Genomic DNA, 12,088 nt, shown 5'->3' with positions numbered 1-12,088 from the left:
TCGTTCATAGATACCCAATATTCCATTGAATAACCATTGGGAAATTGTTATGCTTCAGTTTTTCAGTAGTTTACATAATATCACAATGATGATTTTTGCATCTAGAGCTTATTTCTTCTGTTAGATCATTTTTCTAAGAGTGTCAGTAACTCAGCTTCCCATTGGGAAAAATTGGGTTTTGTGATTTAGGGTTTTGGCCTCTCATTCTGGTACATCAGCAACGACTTCAGCACGAACTTTTGGGCATTCTCCCGCATCAGTCGGACGTGTTGACGTCACATTCCGCAGAGCGAGCCCAGAAGTTCCTGCCCTCGAGGGACTATGACGCAGAGGGAAGCCGCAGCCGCAGCCCGGACTGTGGAAACAGTCCCAGAGAGATCGTAACGGTCAGGAAAAAGGCACTTGAACCTGAAGGGCTGAAGTTCCTCTCTATTTCCCCCTGGATTTGCTCTGAGTCTGCATCCTCCATCGCCAGCTCAGAATTCATTCTACACTTAGTCATCTTTGATATATTTTAGTCACTTTTCCTACTTTGCTAACATCACTTACTATTTGAGCAGACTCTTCTCTCCTTCTTAGTGTTTAAATTGTTGTTGTTGTATTTGTGCCTACCTCCTATTCACTGCCCATCTTTTAAAGTTTTCTTCTATCAGTAAGTTGGTTCCTAAGGCCCCGGAGAGCTCTCTTTGTCTCCGTATACACCAGCCATATGACCGTCAATGGCAGGCCTGGGGATTTACACTAGAGAATGTTCACACAAACCGTGGACCTGAATTGTGTAAACCTCTGTTCATAGCCATCAAAAACTGGAAACAACCCACATGTCCTTCCATAGGCAAATGGAGAGGCTGCGGTGTGTTATATGTTGAAATACTACTCAGCGACGGAAAAGGAATGAACTGTTAATACATGCAACCACTTGGGTAAACCTCAAAATAGTTATGCTGAATAAAAAAAGTCAGTCTCAGAAGGTTACATACTGTATGAGTCCATTTATACAACATCGTTGAAAAGAGAAAGCTATAGTGATACAGAACAGATTTAAAACTTAATGTTAATTTGAAAAATATTAAAAATACCCCAATTTTATCAAACTATGGAGTCATATGTCTTTTGGCAAGTTACTTCACCTCTGTAAATCTCCATTTATTTTCCTGTAAAGTGTAGAAAGTGCTCCCTACCTTGAAGTGGTATTTAAAGACGAAATACGATGTTATAAAGTATCTGCTTGACACACAGGAGGCTCCTGTATTTTCTTTTCCTTGGTGATATTTCTCACCAGGAGCAGATTTTTTTTTGTTATCGTCATCTGTGTGTGTGTGTGTGTGTGTGTGTGTGCGTGCGTGTGTGTGTTAACAGTTATTTGGGTGTTGGGGAACAGATTGGAGCCACTGAGGGTTTCAAGCAGGAAGGGGACATGACAGGGTTGTAGTTTAAAATGACCCTCTGAGCAGCTTTGTGAAGGGTGGTGGGGAGTGTAGGAGGGTATGCACGGTATCGGTGGGGCCAGTAGAGAGTTGGGGGTCACCCAGATTTGAGACGACGGCGGAGTGGAGCCATGGAGAGGGAGAGGTTTGGAAATTTTTTTTTTTTGGAGATAGAGCCAATGGGCTTGATGATGGTTTGAGAGGAGAGGCAAGGTAGATGCCGGGGTCATTTGCTGCAATGAGAAACTGCAGGGAGAAGCTAACGTCAGTGGTCGGGTGGTGGCGGGCACAGAAGAACAAGAATCCTGTTGGGACGTGTTAGGTATGGAAAGCAAGTTGGCAGCTGGGCGCGGGATCCTGGAGCCAAGGACCAAGCTGCCTGGTCTCCCCGAGTCTGGGCTGCGGCCCACAGAAGCAAGCTGAGCACCTCCCGGCCCCACCCTCCCACGTTAGGCCGGGGGAGCTTTCATCTGTGCTTCCCTTGACCCTGCCTTGGGGTCTTTAGCCAAGTACTTACCTGCAATCCATTCCTGAGAAGGCTTGTAGAAACTTCTAAAGGAATTCAGATCATGCTCATATCATTCACTGCTGCCAGACCACCCCCCAATTTTCCATTTAATGAGCTTTAGGGAGACATTCAACATTTCCAAATACCCTGCCTGCAAGTTGTCAATCACACTGTGTATGATCAAAAACTACAATAGTGACCCCGTTGTTTTTCTTTTTTAAACTTACGAGGTTAATGCCAGATAAATTTTATTTTATTTAGAAAAAAAGGAACAGGAAATAAAAGTCAGTCACCCACAATGAATGAGTGTGTTTAATGCTCCCCACCCCATACTCCTCTAGTAGCAGCATTGGGACCCCCGCCCAAGCCAGTTTCAACCCAACCAAGATGCTGAAAGGCAGGGGGGCACTAGGCTGGGCCCATCAAGCCGAGGAGAGTGATGGAGCCCAGGGCGCCCCTGCTCTGCTTGCTGGGTTCTCCTGTGTAGTAGCCAGAGGCATGAAGGATGCGTCCAATAATGTAGGCCAAGCCCAGGCTGGAGACTATTTGTGGGTAGTACACTCCCCTCCCCCTACAGCCAGGATGGATAAGAAGGGAGGGTAGACTTCCAACGTGTTCTGGTGGGCTCGCTGGATGCAGTCGAAGAGGTGTCTGTTCTCCGGGCCAGAGCTGTACATGGTGGGATGCTCTGCCTGTGCTTCTTGCGGGCCTTGGAGGTGTTGATGGCGAGATGGGCGGCCATGAGGAAGCTGGTGGCCCCCGTCTGAACCACGAACCCGCACTCCTTGGAGAGGACGGCCATCTCAGCTCTGGATCACCTCGGAAGGGCTGGCACAGACCCCAGGTGTGCAGCCAAGTGTCAGTAGTGACCCCTTCTCCACAGAAGATACGGTCCAAGACCCCCAGTGGATGCTGGGAACCACGGACAGTACTGAATCTTATATATACCGTGTCTTTCCTTCTCACTGAAGGGAAGCACCCCCTCTTTGGCGTATCTGAATTGCCAACACCACTGCGCTTATGATTTGTTAAGTAAAGTTAGGCTTCCTTGAACACAAGCACAGTGACACCATGATAACTGAGATGACTGCTAGGTGACCAGTGGGCAGGGGGCGTACACAGCATGGATACTCTAGACAAAGGGACGATTCCCTTCCTGGGCAGGGCGCAGCAGGATGGCGTGAGATTTCAACATGCTCCTCAGAATGGCACAGAAGTTAAAACTTATGAACTGCTTATTCCTGGAATTTCTCATTCAACATCTTTAGACTGCAGTTGATGGAGAGGAATTGAAACCGTGGATGAGGGGGCACTGCGGTGTTCATAAACCAACCAGAGTGATGAGGAATACACAAATGCATTCTGTGCATTCCTCTGTGTCTGGTTCTCTTTGTCATCCTCAAACTTCCGGTTTTGCCTCAGACGAGGGACAGAAATCCCAGATATAATTTTGCCTTGACAAATATCACCTTCAATGTGTTGAGTGTCAGCTAGCCACAGGCCCTGGGAAGGGAGGAGGGGGGAGAGCGTCTGGGGAGAGGTTCTGAGGAAGTCCCAGGCATCTGTGAAAAGTTCAGATTCTGTGGAGCCAGGTACTGGGTCAGTGCCTTCATCTGACTCACCAGCGTTGAAAGTCTTTGATAATTAACGTTTGTCCTTTAAACACGTAAATGCTAATTTTAAAGTTTACACGTGAGAGACCATGCCTCCCCTCCACCCAGCCCATCCTCATCAATCACCATGAAGACCAGGTGACTGGGTTCTTCTCTCAGAAAATGTAATTACTGCGTAATGAAATGTTAATGCCAGGCTCTATTCTGAAAGTCACTTGTTCCCGTGATGAAGCTGTGCCCGGACAGAGTTGCTAAAGTTTCTTCTCAGTCATTCTTCCAGTATTTTCTGTTTGTCAGATGAGCTGACGATGACCTGGGGCTTCTTCGTTTTCACGAACAGGATTATCTCGGCAACGACTCACCATCAGGCCGTCAACTTCAACATCTTCGAGGGCATGGTTTGCCACGGGGTGCCCCTGGCGACGATTTCCAGAGGCAAAGTGGTGTACGAAGCTGGAGTCTTCAATGTCGCAGCGGGAGATGGGAAGTACATCCCTTGCAAGCCGTTTGCTGAGTATGTTTACAACAGGATCAAGCAGCGGGACCAGGTGAGTTGTACCCGAGCGATGGTCACCCTGGGCTGGACTGTCAGCCAGTCCTGGTGGTGGTGTCGCATACCCTCAATTCAGTACATTCCTGGGGCGTCAGAATTGACAGGAAAGGTTCCAAACAAATACCAATTTTCTTTTTTTTAAGATTTTATTTATTTATTTTTAGAGAGGGAAGGGAGGAAGAAAGAGAGAGAGAGAGAGAGAAACATCAATGTGAGGTTGCTGGGGGCCATGGCCTGCAACCCAGGTATGTGCCCTGGCTGGAAATCGAACCTGTGATGCCTGGTTCGCAGCCCGTGCTCAATCCACTGAGCTATGCCAGCCAGGGCACAAATACCAATTTTCAAAGAAAGAACCATTATTGGGTGGTTGCATTTTCCCTTACAGGCTGGCATTTATTCAGATTTCCTGATGGGCCGAGTCAGGTTTTCCCATGCCATTCAGGGATGCCGGGGGCTTTCGGCAGTTGGGTCAGTCAGGGTGCTCTGAGGAGCAGACACCCACGTGCATAAAGGTGTGGCATTTCTCCTGCACGGCAGGGTTCGGTGACCCTCAGACTGGCACACTTACGAGAGGAGCCAGCCCTGAAATGAGGGGGCCCAGTTTTGTTACATTGTCCTTTAGAAGTGCCCCACAGAGTATGTGTTTATCCTAGCCTGAGAAAATGTTTACTGCCTTTAGAGAGAGAGGGAGGGAGAGAGAGATTGATGTGGAGAGAAACATCCATTGGTTGCTTCCTGTACAAATCCCAACTAGGGACCAAACCCACAACCTAGGTATGTGCCCTGACCAGGAATCGAACCCATGACATTTTGGTGTACAGAACGACACTCCAACCAACAGAGCCACAGGTCAGGGCCTCACCGGGTATTTTGATTATTAAATAAAAACTTTTGGTAGATTGTAAAACATTCGCAAAGTATACATTTTCACTATATAGATCACCTCTATTGACCCCAGGGGTGGCTCATGTCCTAGCGATTCACTGTCCCTGCAGAAGTCCATTCAAAGTGTGCCGATGATGCCTCTCCACTCAGCAGGCAGGCCCGGATTCATTCTCAGGGAGTCGCTGTTAACGGGATTGTTTCGTGTTGGCCGGTGTCTGCTGTTTGGTATTTGGAAGTTCTATTGTCTTTATTGGTTCTTTAGCATCTTAGCCTCCGTGGGCAGCATGGCACTAGAACCTTGTTCCCTCCAAACCCTCGGATGCTTCGCCCTGGTCTTCCCGTGTGTTGGATGCCGCACGAATGTCCTCTCAGCGTTAGACAGACATTCAGCTGGGGGACTGGAGGCAGCGTCCTGTTCTCACTGTGGTCATCTGGGAACCCGGGGAAGAAGCCCATATTATATATTGGCCGCAACCACTAGGACAACCAGCTCATACTGAACACTGGTCCCACCAGACGCAGGCACTCCTGTCAGGGCCTGGCAGCCCACCCTTCAGACGGAGATTTGTCCCTGGAGAGAAGCCCACTTTCCCTCCGAGTGGGAGACTGAGTCTAGTTAGAGAACAAATGTGCACCTGAACTTCTGAATAACACAGTGGCGGCGAAGAGTCTGCAGCACCGGCACCTTCGCCGCCTCTCCGTGCTGCCGCAGCGACCACCCACGGAGGTCCTGAGCTGTGCACAGCGTGCGGAGTCGGGGAACGGGCAGCACAGAGGTGGCCAGGGTGTGGGGCTAGCATCAAAGAGCTCGTGTGACCCACCGTGAAGGAGGAGAGAATATCAAAAGGCTAAAAGCACTGAGCAGCTGGAGACCAGAACTTAAACGGTCTTTGATTCCTGTCAATGTACCTATCCAAGGGGAAGATGGTGATGCGTGGAACAGCAAAGGACCCCTCAGAGAGGGCCTGCTTATTTCTGAGGTGGCGAGCCAGCAGCTGCTCTGGCAGGAAGCGCCAGGCTCTGCCCTCCCAGAGCTCCAGGCAGATAAGGAGGGAAACTGGGTGCAGACAAGACCTGGCCAGTCGGGTCAGAGACGTTTGCTGGTTACTGTGACCAGAGCGGCCAGCCAGCCTGGGAGGTGCCTGGTGGTGTTGCTAGTTCAGAGACTGAGCAGTCAGAGCGAGGCTCTCAGATCACCAGGGCAGCTGAGGCCTGCCCAGAGGAGGCAGCCAGCCTCAGAGAGAGGGAGGCCTGGCGAACAGGTAGATGGTGAAGAAGCACAGCTAAGCAGTGTGGGGGAAACTGAGTCAGTCCAGGCCAAGACAACCCACCCTGAGGAGAGAAAGCTCAGGTGGGATCGCGTCCCCGTGGACATGTCGGTAGGAATTGATCAACTGTTTATGAGCACTTATTGTGGAGAAACTGGCCTTGAGCCTGCTGGGGGAGACAGACAAGTAAACCAATGGTTACAGACAACTGTGCTAAGCAGGATGGTGGGAGTGGTGGAGAAAGCTTCCATGGCTGACGAATGCCCGGGCTGAGTTACAGAAGATACATAGGAGATACTCGGGCAGAAAGGAGGGTGGGCAGAAGGAGCCAGGAAGGGCGCTGACCTGCCGCTTGGAGTCCTGTACCACCCCGGAGCCTGCAGCTGGGTTCAGGGGAGGATCTTGGGAGGGACTCACCCGCTCTGGAGCAAGCCCAGCCCTGAGTGAGGAGGATGGGGCTGCCTAAGCCATTGGTGTTGGAGCTCAGATCCTGAGGACACCCAAGGCAAGACAGAAAAGAGACAGCTGAGAACCACAACAGAAAAGTTTCAAAGGAGCCTTGGGGCCAAAGGGAGATGAAGGAGGAGCTGATGAGGGACACGCTGCAGGAAGGCAGGTGACGCAGAGACCTGCCCACTTAGGTCACTCTCTCCAGGGAGGAAGAGGCTGTGGAAACCACTGTCGATTGAACTGAAATCTGCCACAGGATTTCACTGAGTACAAATGCCCAAAGGAAAGGAGAGGAAGGCGAGATCTGAGATTGTAGGCAAGACGAGGGGTAGAGGGAGGGTGGAAATAAATCCTGGTTTGTTTGGCCAGCCCTGGATTTAATTCCATTCAGCACCCTTTATACTCTTACAAGCGTCCCAGTTTGAGTGATAAATTGTGCAGTCACCCTAGGTTTAAAGACACATGATCCAGCCTGGCTTGGAAAGGAAACCAGGGGAGGAAAGAACACAGAGACCGAAGACCTGGAAGGGAGGATGTGGTCACAGTCAGGGCCAGTAAATGAGTCGAAAGTTGCAAGGGTGGATCGGCTCCGGTACCACAATGTCCAGGGGCTGGGGAGCAGAAATGGAGGGCACGTCATTTCCCTTTGTCAATACTCTTCCGGACGATGACAGGATCTAGGATGGAGAGAAGGACTGAGTCGATAGTGAGCCAAAGTGGAAATCCCGCCAAGCATCTCACCAGACACGGAGGGGGGCAGAGGCTCACACTGGCCGGCGGAGGACAGGGGTCCTCCTGCTGACTGAGCGCCCAGTGTGTCTTTTTCTTGGCCTTAGCCTCTGTGCCTGCATTGCGTCTGCTCCATAAATATCTTCTGATGATTGAAGGAAGTGCTTTGTGTCTGAGAAATCTCATGCATCTGAGAGAGGGGATTTAATCCCTCCATTTCAGAGATGCGTGGATGGGCTCAGAGGGGTGTTAGCTCATTGGGGGCCTATCCCTGGTAAGTGGCAAGGCTAGAGTTCAGGCTTAGATCTGTCTTGGTCCAAAGCTCACATTGTCAATCACGACAATATATTAGTTTGGGGGATCAAAATAAGACCTACAGTAATTTGTTACGATTCGTCTGTGTGTGTATGTGTTACACACAGAGACACACATGTATTTCACTGTAAAGAGCCTATCGTGTGGTAGGCATTCTTCTAACTGCCTCATTTATATTTAATAATTTCAATGTTTTTAATCTTCACAGCCACCCTGTAAAGTAGGTGGTGTAGTTACCCCCAGTTCACAACTAAGGAAACTGAGGCATGACGTTGAGTAACGCACCCAGGTGATCTGCTTCCCAAGCCCACCCCCGAGACCACTGCAATTGGCTGCTTCTCGACTCGTCCGTGGATTTGCGTGTGTGGTTACAAACAGTTTGGCTTGGTTGCTCCTCATGAATCCCTTTGTTTGTGAAGTCCAGATTTTAACTCTGCCCATGCAGTGAGTTAATTCTAGCTGAGTCCAGCCCAGGGTTCTGCAAAGATGTGAGATTCTATGGAAGGCCTGTTACACACAGTGGCAATCAAGAAAATGAGGGGAAAAACACACAAAATTGCTAGAATCTGAACCAAAAGGACATGAGTCTTAGCAGAGGTGCAACAGAGCACTTCAGGAATACAGATGTCTAGAGTGTTTGAAAGGACGAGGTGGCAGCAGGACTCAGGGGTGGGAGGCTGTGGCAGAGGCCCCAGTACAAGCTGCAGTGGAAAGATGGTCATTAGAAAGTGTTCCCTGGGGCCTTGTCTGGTGCAGGTTAGCTCCAGTGAAGAAGAGCAGGGCAACGCAGGCACCCAAGGCTGCCGGGAACTTCTGTGAAAGGGCCAGCGTTGGGAGGCATAGGATTGGGTCACGAGGTTCGTTTTTGCTCTAACAATTTGCTAAGGGAACTGCACTTAGCTTTGAATTCAGGAAGTCGATAAACCACAAGAGAAAAATGAAATGTTCTTTTTTCAGACTTGTGCACCTACCCCCGTGGAGCGTGACCCCTACGAGGGAGAAGTTATCGTCCTACAATAGAGAGAAACAGAAGAATCCACAGCTGGCACCTACCCCTGGCTGGAGTGCTGTTGGTGGAGGAAGAAAGTATTCCTGCATGGGCAACATATAAAATTAGCGTCTCTCTCTTCATAAGCATTTGAAGAGTCCACGGTCCCATGGTCAAGGTCAAAGGCTTCAAAGTGATATACAACTCAAGGACTATTGTTCAAAGGGAAGACTGATAAAATACTTCTTGACACAGAACACCCAGATGAGCCTCCAGACTGAAGGAGGCCCTGGGCTAGAGACGCGTTCTCGGGGATGTTAGGACACAGTCGACAGCGCTGCGGGGAATCAGACACAAGCAGGAAGCAGTAGGCTGGTAACGCAGCCCACCTGTTGTTGAGGAACACTGCCCTGCCTAACACAGGGAGTACGATTTCCTGGTCCAATTTATAAATTGATGAAGACTTTGTCTGGAAAAGCCAATCTTCATACTGTAAAGGCAACTTATTCTAGAATTTAGAGTGAATGAAAAAATGAGTCATGTGGCTTTTGGGGGTATAATTGTTTTCAGGAAAATTATTTGATGATACATGATGTACTTTATTTCACACTTAATTTTTGGAATGATATTATAGACATGGTCATTCTTAAATAAGTGTTTTTGCCCTTCGTCAGTTTTCTCTTTGTGTTTTTTGACATTCAGAACTTTCTATTTTGTGAACCTATTACCATCGTCCCTGCCAATTTTCTTCTTCTTCTTTTTAAGTCACTTTCTGGTCCTGCTGTGCCAGATGTCTATTTGACAGTGGCGTTGCTGTGATTTAGGCGTCTCTCTAATGCCATTTTCACCGACTTCATGAAATCTACATGCTTTCTGTTTCACAGTTTCACTCAACTCTACATTTCTAAAACCTGTGATATATTTTCAGATGTTTCAGAAGAGTGCAATCTGCAAACTCTTACCCCAGAGATGACCTGAGGAATAGATGTTTGGGTCAGTTAGGGACCCTGTTTGTCAGAGGACTGACACCCCCAGTTCGGCACTGCACGTTTTTACATGACGACAACCTATGTTTTCCTCCGTAAACCCCAGGACCAGAAAACACGGCTCTGTGCGTTCCAGGCTGTGCCCGCTTTCACGATTAAGCATTGTGAGTCTTTATCAACACTATAGAGCCAAACATTTCAGCTTTTATTGTCATTTCCTGACGATTGAAATTATTCTTGCCATCCAGGAAGACTGTGTGAAAAATTGAAAGGACAATTAGCCAGAGGAAGAAACGCTGTTGAACGCTATCACATGCTTTTCGCAGCATTTGGGGAGCCGGCCATGTTTACTTTGAAGACGGCACCCCTGAGGGCTGGGCTGGAGCCCTGCGTCTGTTTGTGAAAGGGGCTGTTACACTGGGTTCCTTTCATTCCGTTCAAAAGCAGAATCAGAGAAAAGGGCGCTGCTGCGGCCATCGCACCGTCTGCCATGGAGAAGCCGGCCTCATTCCAACTCCCCAAGATCCCTTTGAAAGAAGAATCGCTCGGGGCCTCTTTGGTTTCCTTTCAGACGCAGTCACTGTCGTTCTCACTGTGACTTTGCTGCTGTGTAAAATTGAAGATATAAATGAATATTATTGTGATGGAAAGTTGGTGTGAAAATTCATTGATGATATACTTCAAAATGTTATCTTTGCTTGTACTAGATTTTTTACTTTGAATTTTTAAAAATCCCTTTTTTTGTGCCAAGTTCTTTTAAGGGCGGCATTTGTTTAATATTAGCAAGCTATGATTTTACATTCTATTGTCATTAATAAACACTTAGTTCTTCATTATAACTAATAAACATTTAAACCTTCATTTTATGTCTGAGTTTTCTAACTAGTAGAATTGGGACACTGGGAGGTTGGTTTTGTTTCAAAAGCGTAATTTCCCGCATGACCTTTGCTCCAGCAACTCCTGGAAATCAGGTCCCTCAGTGAACACCACGTAATCCAAGTGGATACTCAACCTTAGGATAACCCCAAGGTCAGTTATACAGTCGCTCCGATGAACCTAGGACCTGAGAGAACGCAGTGGAACCAGGATGGCTGAAAGGGGCCCTCTCCCCTGCGCTCCCTGGTCTATACGGGGATCCTTCAGCGTGTGCGCAGAAGCTGAGCTTACATTTCTCCTCCCAGGAAAACAGGTCAAGAGGGAGTTTATAAAATGTGGATCAGGCAACACTCAGGGCAATTACGCTCTCCTTGCAAGCGTATCTGCCCCCGACTCACTCACTTGGATCAGGCCGTATTTGGCAAAGGGCGGTAGGAATCCACTCACGCAACTGTAATCTGTATTGAACACACCTGAGAAAGGACAGGGACCAGCCCCTGACGAAGAACCACGGGTCTCTCTTTCCTCAGGTAAGAGATATGTAAAAATATTTTATTACCTTTCTCTTCTTTTTTTGGTTGCCAATAGCAACTCTACAATTAACAACTGTAATTGAACAACAATAAAGTAATTTTTTTTAAAAAAAACTCCACAATTAGATGACTGAATCCTTGAGGAGAAAAATAATTAAATGGCTTTCTAATTTAGAAGCCAGTTCTCACTCATCCTTGGTAATCAGCTGGACTATCACCCACTCTCTGAGGCTTTCCCAGATTCAACACAGGGGGCCTGGTCCCACGTTTACGTTCCTCCATAGCAGGGCCCCGCACACACCCAGTCACAGAGCCGCCGCGTCTCACCGCACGGTCAATGCCTGCTTTCCTGTCCGTCTCCCCCGGGAAACGGGGCGCCCAGGCAGGGCAGGGCCGGCCCCGTTCACCGGTATTCCTCCGGCAGGTGGCTCAGTGCCTGGCAGCTGATGGGCACTCAAAGGACAGTTCCTTTTCAAATAAAGGAGAGGTGGGGCAGCTCCTGCTAAGTTCCTGAACTGATACAGATGGAGTTAGTGAGCATTCTCAACAAAAGAAGAAATAAATTTTGTGAGGCATGTGGGTGTGAGGTAGCTTTACATGAAGAACACAGATTCATTATCAGTTTGGTAGATCTATTGGGTAGGATGAAAGAGCTACAGGATGCTGTGACAACAAAGTCATTTGAAATGATATGAGGATCCCTTTATCGCTTTTATTAGGCTTTTGCAAATATTTTATAGGAACATATTTCTAAATAATAATATAAGGCAGCAGGAAAACTATTAATATCTCCTACTGTGGTGTTCAGTGTGGCCTCTGGTGTACGCAGTGAAGGACAGACGGACTGAGTAGTGTTCCTCCCCTAAATTCTCCTTCCACTGGAAGCAAAGAGAAAGGGTGGGGATGGGCTCTAAACTTCTACTTACCAGCTGTGAGGTCTTTTTTAAAATTAAAGTA

General features: G+C 48.2%; 1 protein-coding gene and 1 pseudogene across 1 annotated transcript in view; one reads left to right on the top strand and one right to left on the bottom strand.

Annotated features, from left to right (window-relative positions):
- The window catches only part of DPYS (dihydropyrimidinase), a 69,372-nt gene extending 59,967 nt beyond the window's left edge, over nt 1-9,405 (top strand). Inside the window, exons 8-9 of the mRNA XM_028533854.2 lie at nt 3,889-4,096; nt 8,706-9,405. Coding sequence (XP_028389655.1) covers nt 3,889-4,096; nt 8,706-8,768 — 271 coding nt within the window. The 3' untranslated portion in view covers nt 8,769-9,405. The remainder of the gene's footprint in view (nt 1-3,888; nt 4,097-8,705) is intronic.
- LOC114514787 lies at nt 2,182-2,827 on the bottom strand (annotated as a pseudogene).
- Nucleotides 9,406-12,088: the final 2,683 nt, after the last annotated feature.

Source organism: Phyllostomus discolor, chromosome 7 (assembly GCF_004126475.2).
Source record: "Phyllostomus discolor isolate MPI-MPIP mPhyDis1 chromosome 7, mPhyDis1.pri.v3, whole genome shotgun sequence".
NCBI lineage: Eukaryota > Metazoa > Chordata > Mammalia > Chiroptera > Phyllostomidae > Phyllostomus > Phyllostomus discolor.
The sequence above is the reverse complement of the archived record's forward strand: the minus strand, read 5'-3'. Positions and strand labels throughout refer to the sequence as shown.